This window comes from Osmia lignaria, chromosome 12, assembly GCF_051020975.1.
Source record: "Osmia lignaria lignaria isolate PbOS001 chromosome 12, iyOsmLign1, whole genome shotgun sequence".
NCBI classification, from domain to species: Eukaryota; Metazoa; Arthropoda; class Insecta; order Hymenoptera; family Megachilidae; genus Osmia; species Osmia lignaria.
This window is the reverse complement of record NC_135043.1, coordinates 3,495,269-3,512,210: the sequence shown is the minus strand read 5'-3', so window position 1 is coordinate 3,512,210 and position 16,942 is coordinate 3,495,269. Positions and strand designations below refer to the sequence as shown.

General features: G+C 36.9%; 2 protein-coding genes across 2 annotated transcripts; one reads left to right on the top strand and one right to left on the bottom strand.

Moving 5' to 3' along the window:
* Nucleotides 1-4,376: 4,376 nt before the first annotated feature.
* Hao (Hydroxyacid oxidase) lies at nucleotides 4,377-16,628 on the top strand. Its single transcript, XM_034320949.2, has 9 exons — nucleotides 4,377-4,570; nucleotides 4,777-4,915; nucleotides 5,396-5,547; nucleotides 8,982-9,237; nucleotides 9,319-9,447; nucleotides 9,524-9,656; nucleotides 9,802-9,918; nucleotides 9,991-10,102; nucleotides 10,213-16,628. Exons 2-9 carry the CDS (start codon nucleotides 4,782-4,784, stop codon nucleotides 10,278-10,280), a joined length of 1,101 nt encoding a protein of 366 aa, XP_034176840.2. The 5' UTR covers nucleotides 4,377-4,570; nucleotides 4,777-4,781; the 3' UTR covers nucleotides 10,281-16,628.
* Nucleotides 6,469-8,700, bottom strand: LOC117602662 (N-acetylgalactosaminyltransferase 6). Its single transcript, XM_034320948.2, has 2 exons — nucleotides 8,331-8,700; nucleotides 6,469-8,140 (listed from the first exon to the last, which is right to left on the bottom strand). The coding sequence occupies exons 1-2, from the start codon at nucleotides 8,538-8,540 to the stop codon at nucleotides 6,512-6,514; spliced, it is 1,839 nt and encodes a 612-aa protein (XP_034176839.1). The 5' UTR covers nucleotides 8,541-8,700; the 3' UTR covers nucleotides 6,469-6,511.
* Nucleotides 16,629-16,942: the final 314 nt, after the last annotated feature.

The following is a 16,942-nucleotide window of genomic DNA, read 5'->3' as shown; positions in this document are numbered from 1 at the left end:
TCCTACATTAGGACGAATCCAAGTAACAAGTTTCTTGATAACGATGTTTTCTTACCTGGACCTCGGGAAGAAGAAATTTTAAACAAATATTCTTCTTCCTTTTTTTTTTACTAGCTACGAGTGGCAAGATAATATTCGCAGGACGAATATATTTAAAAGAATGTTCTTCGAGGCTGCTTTCAGTATGTTACCGTATGTATTTCAAGGAGCTGCGTCGTGAATTGAAAAAGAAAGAAAGATTGAGGTTAGTCCAATATTCTAAACGTAGACGAGTCAACCAACGACGCAGCTTCTTCCACTGTTCACAAGATAATAAATATCACGAACACTGTGTACGTGTGGTATGTGTGTTTTTTGCTGTAACACTGTCGTCATTGTTCACTTGCATTCGCCTATGGTTCTTATATTACCACCCAGGACGCACCGCACGCGTCCTATACTGATACAATACACGACGCACCGTGTGCGTCCTATGCTGATACCCAACACGACGCACCATGTGCGTCCTGCGAGAAAACCGACATTAGTCAACAATTAAAAAGATAAGATCGTACGAAAGTAAAAATGTGTTAAAATTGAAATTGACATTGAAATTACACGTATGAATAACCAGAAGAAATGAAATGTATGTACCGACTCCTGTGGATCTTATCAGATCTCTTAAGCCGGTCGAGACCCGTGCTTTTTCCTACCTGAACAACGCCTGAAACAGGACGATCTAGCTAGTTCTTGGTCGCGTGCTGTTAAAATTGCTTTCATATCAGGCCGAGATAAATCACCGTGCGTTGATACCCTTGAACTCATGGTGCTTCAACAGATTGTGCCTCGCTGCTTAGAGACACGGCTTAACCGAGCCTTTCTCGTTATTCATCCGTTCGAAGCGTGAAACGATTGCGAATAGATCGATGGATGATAACGATCTCTTGAGTCAGCCCGTCGTTCCCTTATCTAATTACAACAGAAGTCTGCGAACTTCGAACTTCTCCGTATCCCCCCTCCCCAATTGCAGAACAATCGCGTTCGTTAAAGACGAAGTTCAAGTTTCGCGCGTGGTTACGTTTTCCTCACGAGATCATCGTACGATGAAGGGTAACCTTAAGGATACGCGTCAGATATTTTCCTACGACACTCGTTTGGGGAATATTGTAGGGGCTCGAGAAGGATGATTAAAAAGAATTTCTTTGCGTCGATTTATCGATGGCTGGAAGAGTCATTCTCTGATTTTAACCCTTTCGTCACTAAGGATGGAAAAATTATTTAATTTAATACGTTCGCTGTGGATCCGCGATACACTCACTTAATATTATTAATATTAATATTATTTCTACTTATTTCCTTCGCCCGATGAACGTTGGGCCATCAATTCCCAGCGAACGTGTTAATATTTTTATTTACGTATTTCAATTTGATATATCAACTATAGCTACAACGAAAGGGTTAAAGTTGTGAATAATCTCCTTCGAATATAAAACTCAATGATTCTTCCATCCTTCTATCGAGGTAATGAAATGAAAGCTCAAATGAAAGTACGTATATCGAAGGAGAGATTTCGAAATTCCCGAAAGGGTGCAAAGAAAGAGAGAGAGAGAGAGAAAGAGAGAGAGAGAGAGAGAGAGAGGATGCGATTAGACGTAACCGAGAAAGAATGTTTTAAAGAGAAAAAGAAAAAAAAAGAATCGAAGCTAAGCGATCACGTGGTTTTTAAATCGGCGCATTTACGAGAGCATTTTACTTATTCGAACAAGTTAAACCGAGTCTGTGATCCCGTTTGATGCGAATTAAAGGGGAATAGAATCGATGCGCCCCTTATATATTTATGGTCCCTCGCAGACGTTCAATGATATAAATATTAATTAAGATTGTATATTATCGAGTCGATGGCGTTAATCGATGGTGTTTCCCGAAAATAAGGGGTCGCAGACTTTGGTTCGCCATTTGGGGCCCCGATTACCTATTTTTTTTTTTCTTTTCTCTTTCGATCGAGCGACTATTCACCTCGTGCGTCTTCGGCGTGAAAATGCTTCGTCGCCCCCTGAGAATTTTTTGTGTATTATTTCTAACAGAAATGTAATAAAGTACGGTTTAAACAGACCTACACAGACCTGTCTTTCGTCCCCCATTTTTTCGAGAAAATAATTTTGTTCTTACTTGATCTTGTTTTATTAAAAAAAATTAAGAAATATATTTACATTACAACGCAACGCTTCTGACTCCCTATAATCGTCTTTACAAAAAAACTTTCATTCTCCTTTTTGATATAGACGCAGTAGAACAACAGAACAATGTCTGGTTACAATTACCAAAATAGTAAAAAGAAAATTAAACACTAAACAGAGCTGCTTATAAAACCGGCGCGTAATTCAAATGCGCTAACAAATTTTAAGTTAGAAAACGTATAAACGGAACCGAGACTTGGAGGTAATTATGATAACGAGTTGGCTTGTATTAATTAAATTCCTCTTGATATATGTATATCGACTGTGGGAATAAAGGAACATCTGTCCCTCACATCACTTATCACTAATGATACCTATAATAATTTTAATTAAAATTTAAGATTCGCGAACTGTTGCGTGTCCTTCGTTTTAAACAATTTTTTATTCACTTCCGATTCTGCAGAGAGAGAGAAAAAAAATTGCGATTGAAGTTACATTCTTTTATCGCGAAAGTTTTGAAATCAACATATTGCTCGAATTCAGAAGATCAACGAGTAGGATTGCAAAACGATGGATAGAGTACCGTTGGTATACAGATACGATGATTAATTTATAACATTCCACGCATGATCCTCGATAATAATTCAATCTTTTTTCCCCGCAATCGTTTAAAGTCCCTGTTTGTTGCTTTCGAACACAGAAAATGGAAACTTCCTTGCCTTAATCTCACACGTGGTGAGATTAATAAACTATATAGTTTTTCGTATTTGACACATTTCTTGTTTCGTTGTACATCCAAGGTTTTCTATTGCGCAATTTCGATAACGTGACACAATCGGGGAATTCTAAAAAGCAACGATCGAAATCAGATTCGAACCTCTTCTCTAATCGATGAACAATGAAACGTGATGTTTTAATAGCCCCGATTTAAAGATAACCTAACATAGTTGGATATTTCGTTCATTCATTTCAGCCTGATTATTTCCTGATCCGATACGAAAACATCGAAGATCTGATATAATAATTATGAGTCAACATCTTGATTGGGCGAGTATCAGACATTCCTAAGCTCGATAAGTGATTGTTTTATTCTTTTATTTTTCTAACACGTAGGTATTAATTTTGAGTGTAATCAAATGTAATCAATGGATTAATCGGAATTCCTTTTGGAGTGGATCCCTTGGCTTTGTTGAAAATGTTGCCTAACTCTAATATATATTTCATTTTATTGCATTCGAATAATTGAATTTGAAAATTAGATTAATAATAAAACAATTTTTAATGGAGGCTAACAATTTTTAATGGTTCAATTTGATAACGTAATTCGACATTGACACCGACTCTAATTAGATAATAACTTTTTTCTATTCCTAAATAAATGTCTTTTTAAAAATTACCACTAACCTAGAATTTCAAAAAGACTCATTGTCAGCCATACGTGGGTATTCTTTCAAGGAATGATAGCTAAGGTAATGCTGAATAACTTTTTCCTTTACCAAGATGCTCGTTAAGGCGTAGTTTTTGAAGTGTTAATTAATAAACACTGACCAATCGCAGCACGCGTAGCGCGCACACTCGCCACGGTAGTGTTGGGTACGATCCGAGCTCGACCGCGGTCGCGAACAAACTACTCGGCGCTGCGTCGGTAACGCAGTAACCGTGACTTCGGTTAAACTCGACTCGTAGCCGACACTCCAGCGGCCGAGTCCGCGCGCCAGGCACCCTTTGATTGGCCAGTCTTTATTAATTAATAATTCGAAAACTAAGCCTTAACAAGCATTTTAGTAAAGGAAAAAGTTGTTCATTATCACTCCAGCTAACACCCCCTGAAATCCCATATATTTCATACAAGCCATAGTAGTAAAGATTAAAATATCTCAACCTAAGACATTATAATAGACCTATACTACTTAAGAAAAAAGAAACGTTTCATCCTTTCCTATCAGTCTTATTGCATAAACACAAACGATTATGGAACGTAACAAAATAAAGTTTTATTTTCACATATTCTTGGAAACCTATCAGCCAACAAAGCTGTTGTTGTTCATTATTATATTCGTACGATTAAAACGGATTTGTATTCGGCTCCATCGAAATGAAGGGTGGAATTCATCATCCGGAAATCAGGGGAACGCACACGAGTCTTTCATTAATTCCGCAGCGATAAAATGAGTCAATATGACGAAGTTAAATAGAGCAAACAGTTTTATCAGCAACATTAGTGGACACGTTTGCCACTGAGGGTTATCGTCGCGATTTCAGCCGCGAATTTCAGTCACTTGATAGTTGTAAGATCAGCTGGGAGGATCAACGATCTTCATATTCAATTGTACGAGCTACTCTCCCGACAGACGAGTCTAGTCGATTCGTGAGTGATCGTCGCACACGGGGTATCATCGAATAAGAATAAAAAGGTTCCGTATTTGTGTATCGTGTGTATAATAAACGTCGTTTTAAACGAGAGTTCTTCACATTATTGCTCGGTGCTCGACCGTGTAACGATCTCTTTTTGCAGTGAAGAAAATCTTTCTTTACTTTCATCGATCTCATTCGCGAACGGTTTATTTATTTCATTTTATTTAATTTATTTTAATTAATTGGGAACGCATTGTTTCCACAGACAACATGTCTCAGTTCATCTGTGTCGAAGACTTTGAGAAGCATGCTCAATCAAACCTAACACCATCTATCAGGGATTACTATAATTCCGGAGCAGGAGATCAGTATACCTTGAGGCTGAACACAGAAGCTTTCAGGAAGTAAGTATAGAAGAGGATGAAATAATTCACTAATTTGGTTATTAGGAATTTTTTAATGAAAGTATGTTAATGCATTGCTGGTCACTTGCAAGGAAATGGAGGAGGATAATTTAAAGTTTGGAATACGACAGAGTGATTTAAAGACTTATTGTTAAACTACAAAGGGTGAAAACTTCTTGAAAATCTATATTTAAAGGATGAATCACTTGTCAACTAAGTGTTCTCATATTTATTTTGAAGAAGTGTTAAGTCAGTGCCCTTCTCTCTGCCCTTTCTTAATTCCATCCCTAAATGTTATCTAAATTATACAAATCAATTATGATGCAATTTTAAAATAACATTAATATTTTACACTTAATAGATATTCAGTAGAAGAGTATTTTCGATCTAGACACAACCCTGTTTTCACTCTTTAATGAATAAAATTCTGATTCTCGATTCTGTTTGAATTTTTCACTAATTCCTCAAAATGATTTTTAGGTACAGAATCAAACCCCGATTTTTAAGGGATGTCTCGAAGAGGGATATCAGCACCACAATTTTGGGTGAAAAGATTTCGATGCCTTTAGGTATCGCCCCTGCTGCTATGCAACGTATGGCACATCCCGAGGGAGAATGTGCGAACGCCAGAGGTGAGTTTATAAACAAATTAATTCTTAAATGAAATCTATATTTTCCTTCAAATCTTCTTATAATATTCTTCGAGTATTCTTTTTCAACAATATGTTTGAACATCGATTGCATTATAAAAATGTTTATTAAATTATAGAAACGTTTTACAAAAATAGTTGCAATAACAAATGCAACTGTTCATCATATTGGAATGAGTAAAATCGACGTCGATCACAGTCGAATAAAACATAGATTCACCATTTTGAGTCGATTCTGTATTAAAAAACTTCATTAAGATATGTACGCGATTTTTTCATTTATGTAAATGTTATTATTACTTAACATTGTGTAAATGGAACTTTTTGTTTATTCGAATAGCTTGTACAAAAAAATGTCGTTTGACGACAGATAAGAAACAATTTATTCCTTGTACCATATCTATATGACGTTAAAAAACATACATTACATATCAGTCATTAAGAGAAACTTAATTTAAATAGTTGTTAAAAATTTGGCAATAAAGAAAGTTCTTGATTCAATCAGTTCTTACACGTTCTTAAATACATGGTATTAATTAAAAAACAAAAAAAAAAAAGATTCATAGTAGATAAAAATTGAGCAGTAAAGCGAAGTTACTTTTTTGCAAAGTAATCAATATAATTAATATGTAGATCTAAATGCAGCTATACGTATAAGGCACAACAGAGGGTTCATACAATATTTACATTTCGTACAGATGTATTAAAAACGATCTCATCATTGAAATACTGTAAAGATTGATAAAAAGTACATTTTGTTTTCTATAACTTCAAATCGTCAAAATACCTTCCATTGTATCATGACGGAGAAGGAAATGAACTCAAAACTGACGACTTCGTATGACTAGTTAAAAATAGGGCATACGTTTATATGTACATATTAGATAATTAGAAGTTAGATAATTAAATAAGGCTAAGAAAATTACGGCAGTAAAAAGCAAAGGAATCAATGTCGTTTGGGTCCCACGTTATCCCAATTATTAATAGCTTTCATGTTTACTTTCTCGATTCTCCATTTCTGAGTTGGAGAAGATGAATCACAATTTGTTACAAAGACCTTCTTGCTCGCTGGATCAGTGTCTAAACACCTTGACGAATAGCCATGCATCAACCATTGCTTTTCAACGTTGTAACGCCACAGTTGATTTCCCTGGCCACCGTGGCAAGGATACAAGCTAACAGGAGCTTTTGTGTCTCCTCTGGATACATCCAGACACTCTGTCCGATCTTTTGGTCTGATATCTTTGTGCCAAGTTAATTTGAACTCTTGTTCTCCTACGATTTTTGGATTGTCTTTTATACAAACGTCGACTACCACGAGTTCGTCTCTCTTTCGTTTTTTAGAATCTAGACATAATTCTGGCACACCCATGTTACGAATCTCTCCAGATGCAAAGTCATCCGGTTCTACAGGAGGGTATACATCAACAAGATCGAACGCTATATTTTCTATAAACCACTTGAACGGTTTGCAGTGTAATCTTGATCTTAAACTCTTCTGTTCTATTAAATTTCCAGGATCTAATGATCTTAAGTGTGGGCGTCTTCTGTAAATATACTCTGCATATTCATCCATCCATACTTCAGCTACTCTCTTGTAATTTTTCCCTAGGAAGTCACCTTTGCCCGGATTGGGGAAAGGAGGAAATTTTCTGTAAATATGGCCCACTCTTGAACAAGGAGCATCGTACATCTGACCGCCGCATTGCCAAATTTTAAACGATAATTCATATTGTTCACCACCCCAAATATCTAACTCTGGATCATATCCACCTAGCTCCCAGAAAAACTTAGCACTGATGGCGAACAGACCACCTGCCATAACTGGGCTCTTGAATGGTTCCGTTGGTTGTTTAAGGTCTTCGGGTAACAATGGCAATCTCTTATAGTACAATTCCCAATCGAAAGCTCCTCTTGCACCTTCATCTTGGGCTCTATATTCAAATGTTTCATAAGCTATCACGTCAATGAAAGGGCACACGCAAGTTTTATAGTTTTGTGCAATGGGTTCCAGCAACGGTGGCAACCAATTGACATTTGCCTCGCTGTGAGAATCCAGAAATACAAGTACTTTTGCTTTTGCAACTTTTGCTCCCGCTAGTCTACCTTTAATCAATCCAGATCGTTGTGGTAATCTTACAATCTTCACTTTTGGCAAGTGTTCAGCAACGTAATCATCTAAACCCTTCTTCAGCTCTGTCTTGGTGCTAGCGTCATCTACCAATATTATTTCTTCAAGCAACGATGCTGGTGAACGATTGATAACACTCCAACAAGTACGCATTAAAGTACTAAAATGCTCGTTATGAAAGGAGACTATCACAGAGACTGCATCAAGATTCTTTAAGTATTTCTTCTTTTTACAATCTGGATGTCTAATGTCAGGTACAGAACGATTCATTGAAATCTCATCGCTGAGCGCAGCATTGAAACCATTCACCTGATATAATTTTTCCTTCAACGAATCAAGAGAAGGTGAAAGAAATGCTGGCTTTCCATGTTCACCTGTCCCGCTCCTTTTAGTTTCTTCCTCAATTTTTTTGTAATCATGCCAATCTATTTTTCCATCTGAAACCTGTTGAAAAGTATCATTTTACCGTTATAATGTAACATTATCTTAATGTAAAAAACAGTAAGATGTCACTTGCACAGGGTACAAGAAAGCATCGTACGGTACTGCATGGAATGCAGAAGGTTAAAACTACTGTTAAACCTGTTTCACTTGCACCAACCTTGCTAATAATGAGTAGGTCTTTAACCCGTACCTGAGGTAGATGTTCGTTGATATTCTGCCTCGAATCGATGGAATTTCTCGCACTGTCAGTCCTGTCAACCAACAATGCGGTTACCGGTGTCGAAACTTCATGGTTAGGTGACGTCCGTATGCGGCGGAACACAACAACGGTCAGGAAAACAGTTAAAGCCGCCAGAAAGAAGAACTTTATCAGGCTTACTACATTTCTTTTCATCATCATGCGAAAACCCGCTACTTAGCCACCGGCTACGTTAACTATCTACATAACACTAACCTCATGTGTCTGATTAGTGTCGCTTATCAGTTGCTATCTACGTTTTAAAACCTTTCGTAAATTTTGTAACGATAACAGGCATCAACCAGACACGGTTGCCACGCGTCGACTGAGGATCGATTCTGCGAGATCGAAGCACCTCTCGATGACCAGTTGCATTCGATATGCAAAAAATGCATCTTCCAATATTCATTTGAATAGTTTTATTGCCATATAATCCCTGTTTCTCTTAATATTAAGAGTTTATTATTCACGTTACATTTCATTACTTAAGTAATGTAAATTTGCATTCGTTATCTTTTCCAAATAGTCTTATCATTAGCATTTCCTAACGATATCAATATGTTACTTAGTCTTATAACGTAATTTAAAATTTTTCATTTTTAGCCGCCCAAGCGTATGGTACCATTTATATCCTGTCTACTATATCAACAAGTAGTATCGAAGAAGTGGCGGAAGCCGCGCCAAATGCAATAAAATGGTTCCAATTGTACATATACATCGATCGTAATGTTACCTTAAATTTAGTCAGACGTGCAGAATGTGCCGGTTTCAAAGCTCTCGTTCTGACTGTCGATGCACCACTGTTTGGTGACAGACGAGCTGACATTAGGAATAAATTCTCGCTTCCATCTCATTTGAAGTACGTAATAAGGAATTGAATATTTGATAACATAAAATAAATTACCGTCAATTTAATAATGCTTGCAACGAATACTTTTAGATTAGGAAATTTCCAAGGTGAAATGTCAACCAAAATGAAGTCTGCGAAGGATGGATCTGGTTTGAGCGAATATGTCATGAACCTGTTTGACGCTTCTTTGAAATGGGAAGACATCGCGTGGCTCAAAAGGTTTGGAATTCTACAGTTTCCAATCGGTGGAAAATGGATCGTTCAAGTGGTACTCATATTCGTTGCTTTTTTGCAGTATTACCAAGTTGCCACTCGTCCTGAAGGGAGTCCTCTCTGCTGAGGATGCTGAATTGGCAGTCCACCACGGAGCAGCAGCAATTATCGTTTCAAATCACGGTGCACGTCAAGTTGACACACTTCCAGCTTCGGTTCGTTGCTCCTCTTTACATTTCAAATTCGATGCTTTCGTCTCATTGGTTGAATCACAGTCACGTGACGCAGTGGCAGTCGCGTAACTTCTCGTTAATTGGCTAACGGATAGTAATGGCAATAAAAGCAATGTATCATTTATAGATTGAAGTTTTACCGGAAATAATAGACGCCGTAAGGGGCAGAATAGAAGTATACATGGACGGAGGTGTGAGACAAGGAATCGACGTTTTCAAGGCGCTCGCTATGGGCGCGAAAATGGTAAGCACATATGAAATGATATATGCAATAAAGTTTGGCACCCTCTGCAAATAAATTGAATTCTTTTTGCAGGCATTTGCCGCCAGACCTTTGTTGTGGGGCCTGACTCAGGGTGGTGAGGAAGGTGCCAAACACGTGCTTGAGATCTTCAGGAAGGAAATTGATCTAGCATTTGCGCTAACAGGTACGTCACTATAAACGAAACTTCATTTGAATGAAAGATAACTAATCTACTCATTGTCTATTCATTTGAATGAAAGATAACTAATCTACTCATTGTCTATTCGTTTGCAGGCTGCAGATCGGTCGATGAGATCACGAGGGATATGGTGAAGCACGAATCTTATTACAGCCACTTGTAATTAGAGGATCCACTAAGTGTTAAATATAATTATAACAAGTTCGAGTTGAAGCAACCGATCAGTTCAGAATCACAAAATTTTCAAGCACGTTCTATATGTGAACTTTATGCTTCTACGATGAATGCAACAATACCATTTAATGATATTTCAAGGACGCTCCAAGATGACCCACGCTGTTTCGGTCACATTCTGTTTCATAATTTGATAGTTAAATAACCTTACGACAGATTAGTTTTAAGTTAAATTAAATGTAAAAATATATCGATGAAAAGGATATCATTATTCTTTCTTTTTTTTTCACAATATTGGCGTTTTATTGAATATCCTTTTTTTTGTATATTCATCTTTTGTATACATATATGCGTGTGCGCGGCACACATATCACAATTCTTAAAAGCGTACATACGCGCACACGCATCCAAAGTGATCCGCGTTGTATTTCATTTTTGCAAACGGGAACAAGATTGACTATTTTGACGTTGATATACATACATAACGCCCACGTAACATGCAGCAGAGTATTTTGCTCTCCCACTTATGATCGCAAAATACTCGTTTTACTCTTCTTATATTTTTATATCTATCGGTACAACACACCGCAAACAATTCTCTGTTGGCAAAAAAATAAATCCCTTTTCTCTCATCTGTATCCTATTGTATCTTGACTTTAGTAACTCTGTTGCAGCCCTTAAAACATTCTTCTCTCTTCTTTTTCTTTACTCACAGCTTTACAACGTTACAATTATTAATTGTTACTCGTATGTATATATTTATAATTTATATATGTATATTTATAGTGGCCTCGTTCGCGCTACGATTTTTGTTCTTGTTGTAGTTGTTGTTGTTGTTGTGTATGCACGTTGCGACGCTAAACCTTTATTATATATGTATATGTATAATATGTATATGTAATGTACACGTGCGTGGTATATACACACACATACACGTTTCCTGCACTGTGTACTGTATATGTATAGATAGGTTATATACATGCATACATACGCACTCATCTGCTTATCCATGGGTGGCAGCAGAGAAACGTGGTTAGATCATTTTTACATGAAACCTTTTTGAAAGGACACACGTTTGCGATCGTATTAACAGTTTACAAAAATATTTCAACAACACTCGATAATTATATTATTTTGAAAACAGCAAGGAAACAGTTAGAATGTTCAAAGAAATATCAAAAAAGTTTATAAATATATCTTGATAAATAAACATTGTTTTAGCATCTCGCTATCTTTATTTCCTAGCAGATATATTTTAAGTGAAATATGCTCGAAACAAATCACGAACGTGCTTCCTTTCCTCATTACTTGTGGCTCGTTCGACACACGTGTAATTCAACGTTTACGGTATACAGTTTGGCTAATACACGATTACGATAGACACACAATGTGTTTTGTCAGGTGGTATTTTTATTTTAGGTCACTGGTGAGAACCTTGGGAACATGATTGTTAGCTGACTGATGCATCTTCAATAGCTTCAGAGGATCCAGAGACGGGGAGATCACTTTCGCGGTTAAGTAATGATTTAGGCGATAGTACATTAGTAAGTTAGTGTAAACATTGGTCCAGAGAGTTGTATGTGTTTCGAGAGGGTCTTTTCTCTCCCCTGTGTAGCCTCGGACCCTTTTCTTATTTTTCCTTTTGATTTAACAACTCGGTTGGCCCGTTTTTCTTTGTAAGTAAGGGCTTCGAAACCGGAGGATATGTTTTCCTTTTTTCGATAAAGTACTTTTTGCTCGACGAACTATGATGGTCGGTGAATGAAATCTATTCTTTTTCTTTCGAGGTAAAACTTTTGTAGTCCATTCGATTTCTAACCTTTTCTGTTTCAGAAAAGTTAGAATACACCGTTAAAGTTTGTCTAATTGTTTCGTTATCTCCTACGATATAGCGATAAAAATTGTTCGAAACACTTGTGAAATTGATCTGATCGTTCAAAGGAAAAATTTTTTTTCCGAGAAGTGTAGCGAGAATGAAATCGTGGCTTCAAGACGATGCAGGATCATGAAAAGTGCTTATTCCGAAAATTTGCTTTGTACTGCCTTCCGTTTACAAGAAGTCTTCGGAGACTGCGCACACACGGACCGGTCGACTGTTTATACAGGGAGATTCTCTCGGCGCGCAACACAATAGCCGTGCCGCACAATGGAACCCCTGCTGTTCCGTTTCTTGTCTTCGTCTCAGCCATAAACACACACAGAGCAGTCTTGGGTCCAGCGATATGGCCCCTGGGTCTCTTTACCCGCAACAACCGCAGGGTTTCATTGTGCGGGACGGTTATTGTGTTGCGCGCTGAGAGAATCTCCCTGTATATCAGACTACTACCCGTGTGCCGACTAATCAGAGCGCTTCTTGCCAACGGCAGCCAATAGGCGTATCGTATTTTAATACCAGTGTAAAGCATTATGGAAGATTCGAGTTTTAAATTAAGTACACAGCATAATTTATAGTACGACAGCTAAATGAAATATTTATAGTATATCTTCATCAAGGTTATAAGAACAATCAAATTAAAAACATGTACAACTTATCGGTTAAAAAAGTAAATACGGAAATTATCAGTACGCGACATCGTATTTACTCAATGTCTGAATTGTTCAAGTAATCTAGTCTCCTTTTTGCCAATCATCTGTACATTTAATTGATTTATTATTAATTATGCTGTGTGATTTGGATTTCGATGAACATCCTTGAATGGTATTGAAAATCGTTTTTCTCAGGGTTATGAAAGTTGTTAGTGATTTAGGTATTCGAAAATTGATTATGTGTGTGAGGGATACAAGACGAGAACGAATAATATTCTACGTGTAAAACGGGCTACGGTTGTAAAACGATATAGCGTGAAGCTTCGATCGTTAAAAACACTGGAAAAAATTCAAAACATTTTTGTGACTGAGACATCGTTAAGCGGAAGACACACATGATGCATCAACAAAAAAATTATATTTAGAATCAGAACAAAAAATAGAATCTTAACAGTGAAATAAAAGAACGAAACGATTATAAACGGGTTAAAATTGCATAAGAAAAATGCAAATCAATTTCTGAATCTTCACGTAATATCGTTCACGAGACGCAAGATGTCGTGTCACAGCGATCATCATGAAACAACGTCGACGACGACAATAATATTCTAGCTAAACACCGAAGAACATTGAATTTCTTAATGCCTCGTCAATCCCTGCGATCAGTCTGAATCTAATTGACAATGTGTATTACCAGGAAAGTTCGTCTCGCCTCGTCTCAGCCAACTTGTTCTCGCCCCATATTTTCATCTCTTACGTTCGGTTTCGTGTTCTCATTTAACGCCTAACGTTCACTAATTTAGCTAACGAGTATACATGTATATGTATATATACGAATTTGCGATTACATAGTTACGATTTCACGTGAACTCGTCGATTTTCGTCAACATCCTCCAGCTTATAACCCGATCGTATTTTCTACGTATTGTAAGGTTAATCAAGCTTATCAAGTTTTCAAGTGGCTCGGAACAGGGCCGCGTCTAGAGCATTTCGGGACCTAGGCATGCGAATAAAAATCGGGGCCCTTACATATGTATATATTTTTTAATTAAATTTTGAAGTCAAAATTTAGTGGATTTATTTATCTCGTGCAGTAGTGACAAATATTTTTATGCGGGCCCTCGACACGTGCCTATTTTGCCTAGGGATAAACGCGGCCCTTGGCTCAGAACAATTATGTTCGGTGATTTGAACGCGTGGTACAGATTAATCTACGTCTAGGAGTTTTCATCGTGGAGGCAGTAGCGTGTTTATATATTTTCCATTGGACACCTACAGGTAGTGAGAACGTTTCTACGTTCAGAAGATGAAATAGAAAAAGAAATTAAATTCTTTCGGGCAGTTGATTCACCTATGTTAAAAGTAATTAGCCAATCATTGATTAAATATTAATTAGGAAATCTACGAAATGTTGACAAAAATTGGAGCTACACTTTAAGACATGTAAAATGATAAAATCATTCGTTTCTGACAATGAGTTACCTAAAGTTTGGTCTCAATTTTGTTCAGCACCTTTTAAACTATAAATTTAGATAAAGAATTGAATCTCTAATAATTATCAATGATCGGAAATTAATTTAGGATTGTTAAGAGTAGACATTACAAAGTATGGAACATTCAGTGTTGAAAGGAGTAACACAAGCTCGATCGGTTCATTTTATTAATAACGAAATAAAATAATAAATTATTATAATTTATAAATCTTGCTCGAATTGAAACAGAAGAAACTGAAAGGACTCCCGAATGCTCGTTTAGTCAAAATGTGTCCTAGAAGAAAAATTAAGAAACGCGAACAAACGAAAATAAAATTTTTCTATCAGACACACATATTTTTATTTCACGTTACAACGATTACATTTATACGAATGATCTTCGGCATAAACAGGCGAGGCATTGTTGAGCCTTTCTTCTTGGAACAGAACAGAAATGAAAAAGAAATATAACCAGATTCGAGCACTTTGCTTTATCTCCTTTCAAAACGATTAACGTATTGTCTTGACTGTATGTTTTTAGTCGTAACGTTTAGCTCTTTAACGCCACGAAAGAATAAGCTGACCCCGTCTGAGACGCTCTAAAAGCGATTCAATAATTTTTGTCTAAACTTATTAGTATCACAAGAGTACACCTAGACGCTAATTTGGTGTTTTAGACAACGCTACTAATTGAGGCTCGTGTACTCGAAAAACTAACCTAAAACGAAGCCAATAAAGCTACAAGTTTTGTTATACAGTCCATCGGAGTGATATTTTTTTCATCCCTTATCGTGTACATGTGTGTGTTTGGGTCTGTTTGAGCTTCCCTATTGTTCATTACCATTTCCTTGGAATTCTTGGTAAAGTGCGTTTTGTAACCAGTGCACCGGACATGCCTCATTCAGATCTACGATTCTCTCTTTAGACTGTCTTCTCAGTCTTAGACTTTTGTTAACGACGCTTTTTATTTTTTATTATATTACGCTGCTTTTGCTCTATTCTAAAAGCAGTCGTTTAGAGATGTACGAAAGTCGAAAATCGTAGAAACGACGCGAGTTAGAAAGTGTTCCTATTACAAAGAAAAGGAATGCTAACTGGTGCAATTTCGCTTAGGTACAAAAGGACGTTTTGGAATTTTTTTCAAAAATTCTCTACAACAGTGTTAACCCTTTCGCTATTACGATCGTAAGCGTATATAGACGGAGGATTAATATAACGGGGGGGGGCTAATATTTGTGATAAGGAGGCAAGTAGTCAATTGGCTAACTCCATAACTATATTTAGCCAACGAGTGCACCTGAAGTGTAATCGATTTATCACAACTGAACTTCCATAGTTTCCCCTTCAATTTTAGGAATTTCCGGGCCTAAAGTGGCAACTTATTTTCCGTCTACATAGGTCTACGATTATGACAGATTATAGTCGCTCGCTTTGAAACCATCAATGGTTATTCAATAATTAACATTTTTTCGAACAGAATTTTTCAAAATTTTCCAGCAGGGACTCCTTAGCGAAAGGGTTGATCGAATCGCCACGAAGAAGTTCATTCGAATTTATTCTCGCTCCTAATTTATAAAATCCTCTATCAAAACACGAGGTTCCTAATTGTTAAATCCTCTCCGTACGATCTTCAACGTTTAAAGGAAAGAAATAAACAAACATTTTAGTTTTGACAAAGCGATAGAAACGATGGCTTCTTTAGAAGCAATATTCCATCGGTTCTAAACAATTCACAGAAGACTATAAAAAGCTCAGACTGACGGAAAAGAATCAGAGCCGAGTCTAAACGTATGTTTGTATAACAAAAAAGGTGGCAATCTTTCTTACTTTTTTTTTATTGTCTGAGTACTTGTAAAGCTCGCATAGAATGGCAAAGCGTAGTCGTAACACATCCCTCTGGTTCTGATCGTACGCAGCAGGACCGTTACGATGATACCCATGGAAATACTATGGCGTGTATAGTTATATGCAACTTAGGCTTCCCTAGAACTACAAATATATCCAGTGATGTTTTTACTCAAGCTAGACGCATGAATTTTTAAATAAGAAAAAGAAAGTATCAGACATTAGAAAATGACAGTATAGAATTTAGAAAATTAAGGACCTAATTACCGCCTTCGTTAGCCTAGAATAGGTTTCTCCTAGATTCTCCCAAAATTTCAGCAAATGGTTCCTCCCTCTACTTCGAAGAAAGCCTACGTTGCACCCAAGTGTACCCTACAATAAAGGGGAGAAAGAGAGCGAAGCGAGGCACAGGCGTGTGTTCGTTGTGGTCAATTGAGACACCATAGAAGCACGTTTCACAAACAAAAAAAAAAAAAAAAAAAAAAATAAAATAATTTATATAAACATGTCGCTTTATTCAATTCTCGTGTGTATTTTAGTTTCGGTGTTTCATCAATCTTGTATAGTCTTCCATCAAGTGTGTGTTAGCCTCGAATATGAACTCTCCTTCTTTAAAGCTACTTATGTTCTCAGATCCTAGAATTGTTATTTCTTTTTACATTCGTATCGTAACGCATACACTGCTGTTAAATCGTGTGTGTACAGAATTGTGTGTGTATTACAATGGTAGCCAGCGTGTGTTCGTTTTCAAGATATGCGTGGAGACGAGCTACACAAACAGTGTCTTCTGCAACGATGAGTAGTTTCA

Bases quoted from the DNA above. Each gene is read 5' to 3' on its own strand.
- Hao (XM_034320949.2), top strand. From the start codon at position 4,782: ATGTCTCAGTTCATCTGTGTCGAAGACTTTGAGAAGCATGCTCAATCA. The intron at 9,238-9,318 runs GTACGTAATAAG...GAATACTTTTAG, and splicing joins TCGCTTCCATCTCATTTGAA to ATTAGGAAATTTCCAAGGTG. The intron at 9,657-9,801 runs GTTCGTTGCTCC...TATCATTTATAG, and splicing joins TTGACACACTTCCAGCTTCG to ATTGAAGTTTTACCGGAAAT.
- LOC117602662 (XM_034320948.2), bottom strand. From the start codon at position 8,540: ATGATGATGAAAAGAAATGTAGTAAGCCTGATAAAGTTCTTCTTTCTG. The intron at 8,141-8,330 runs GTACGGGTTAAA...ACTTTTCAACAG, and splicing joins TCAACGAACATCTACCTCAG to GTTTCAGATGGAAAAATAGA.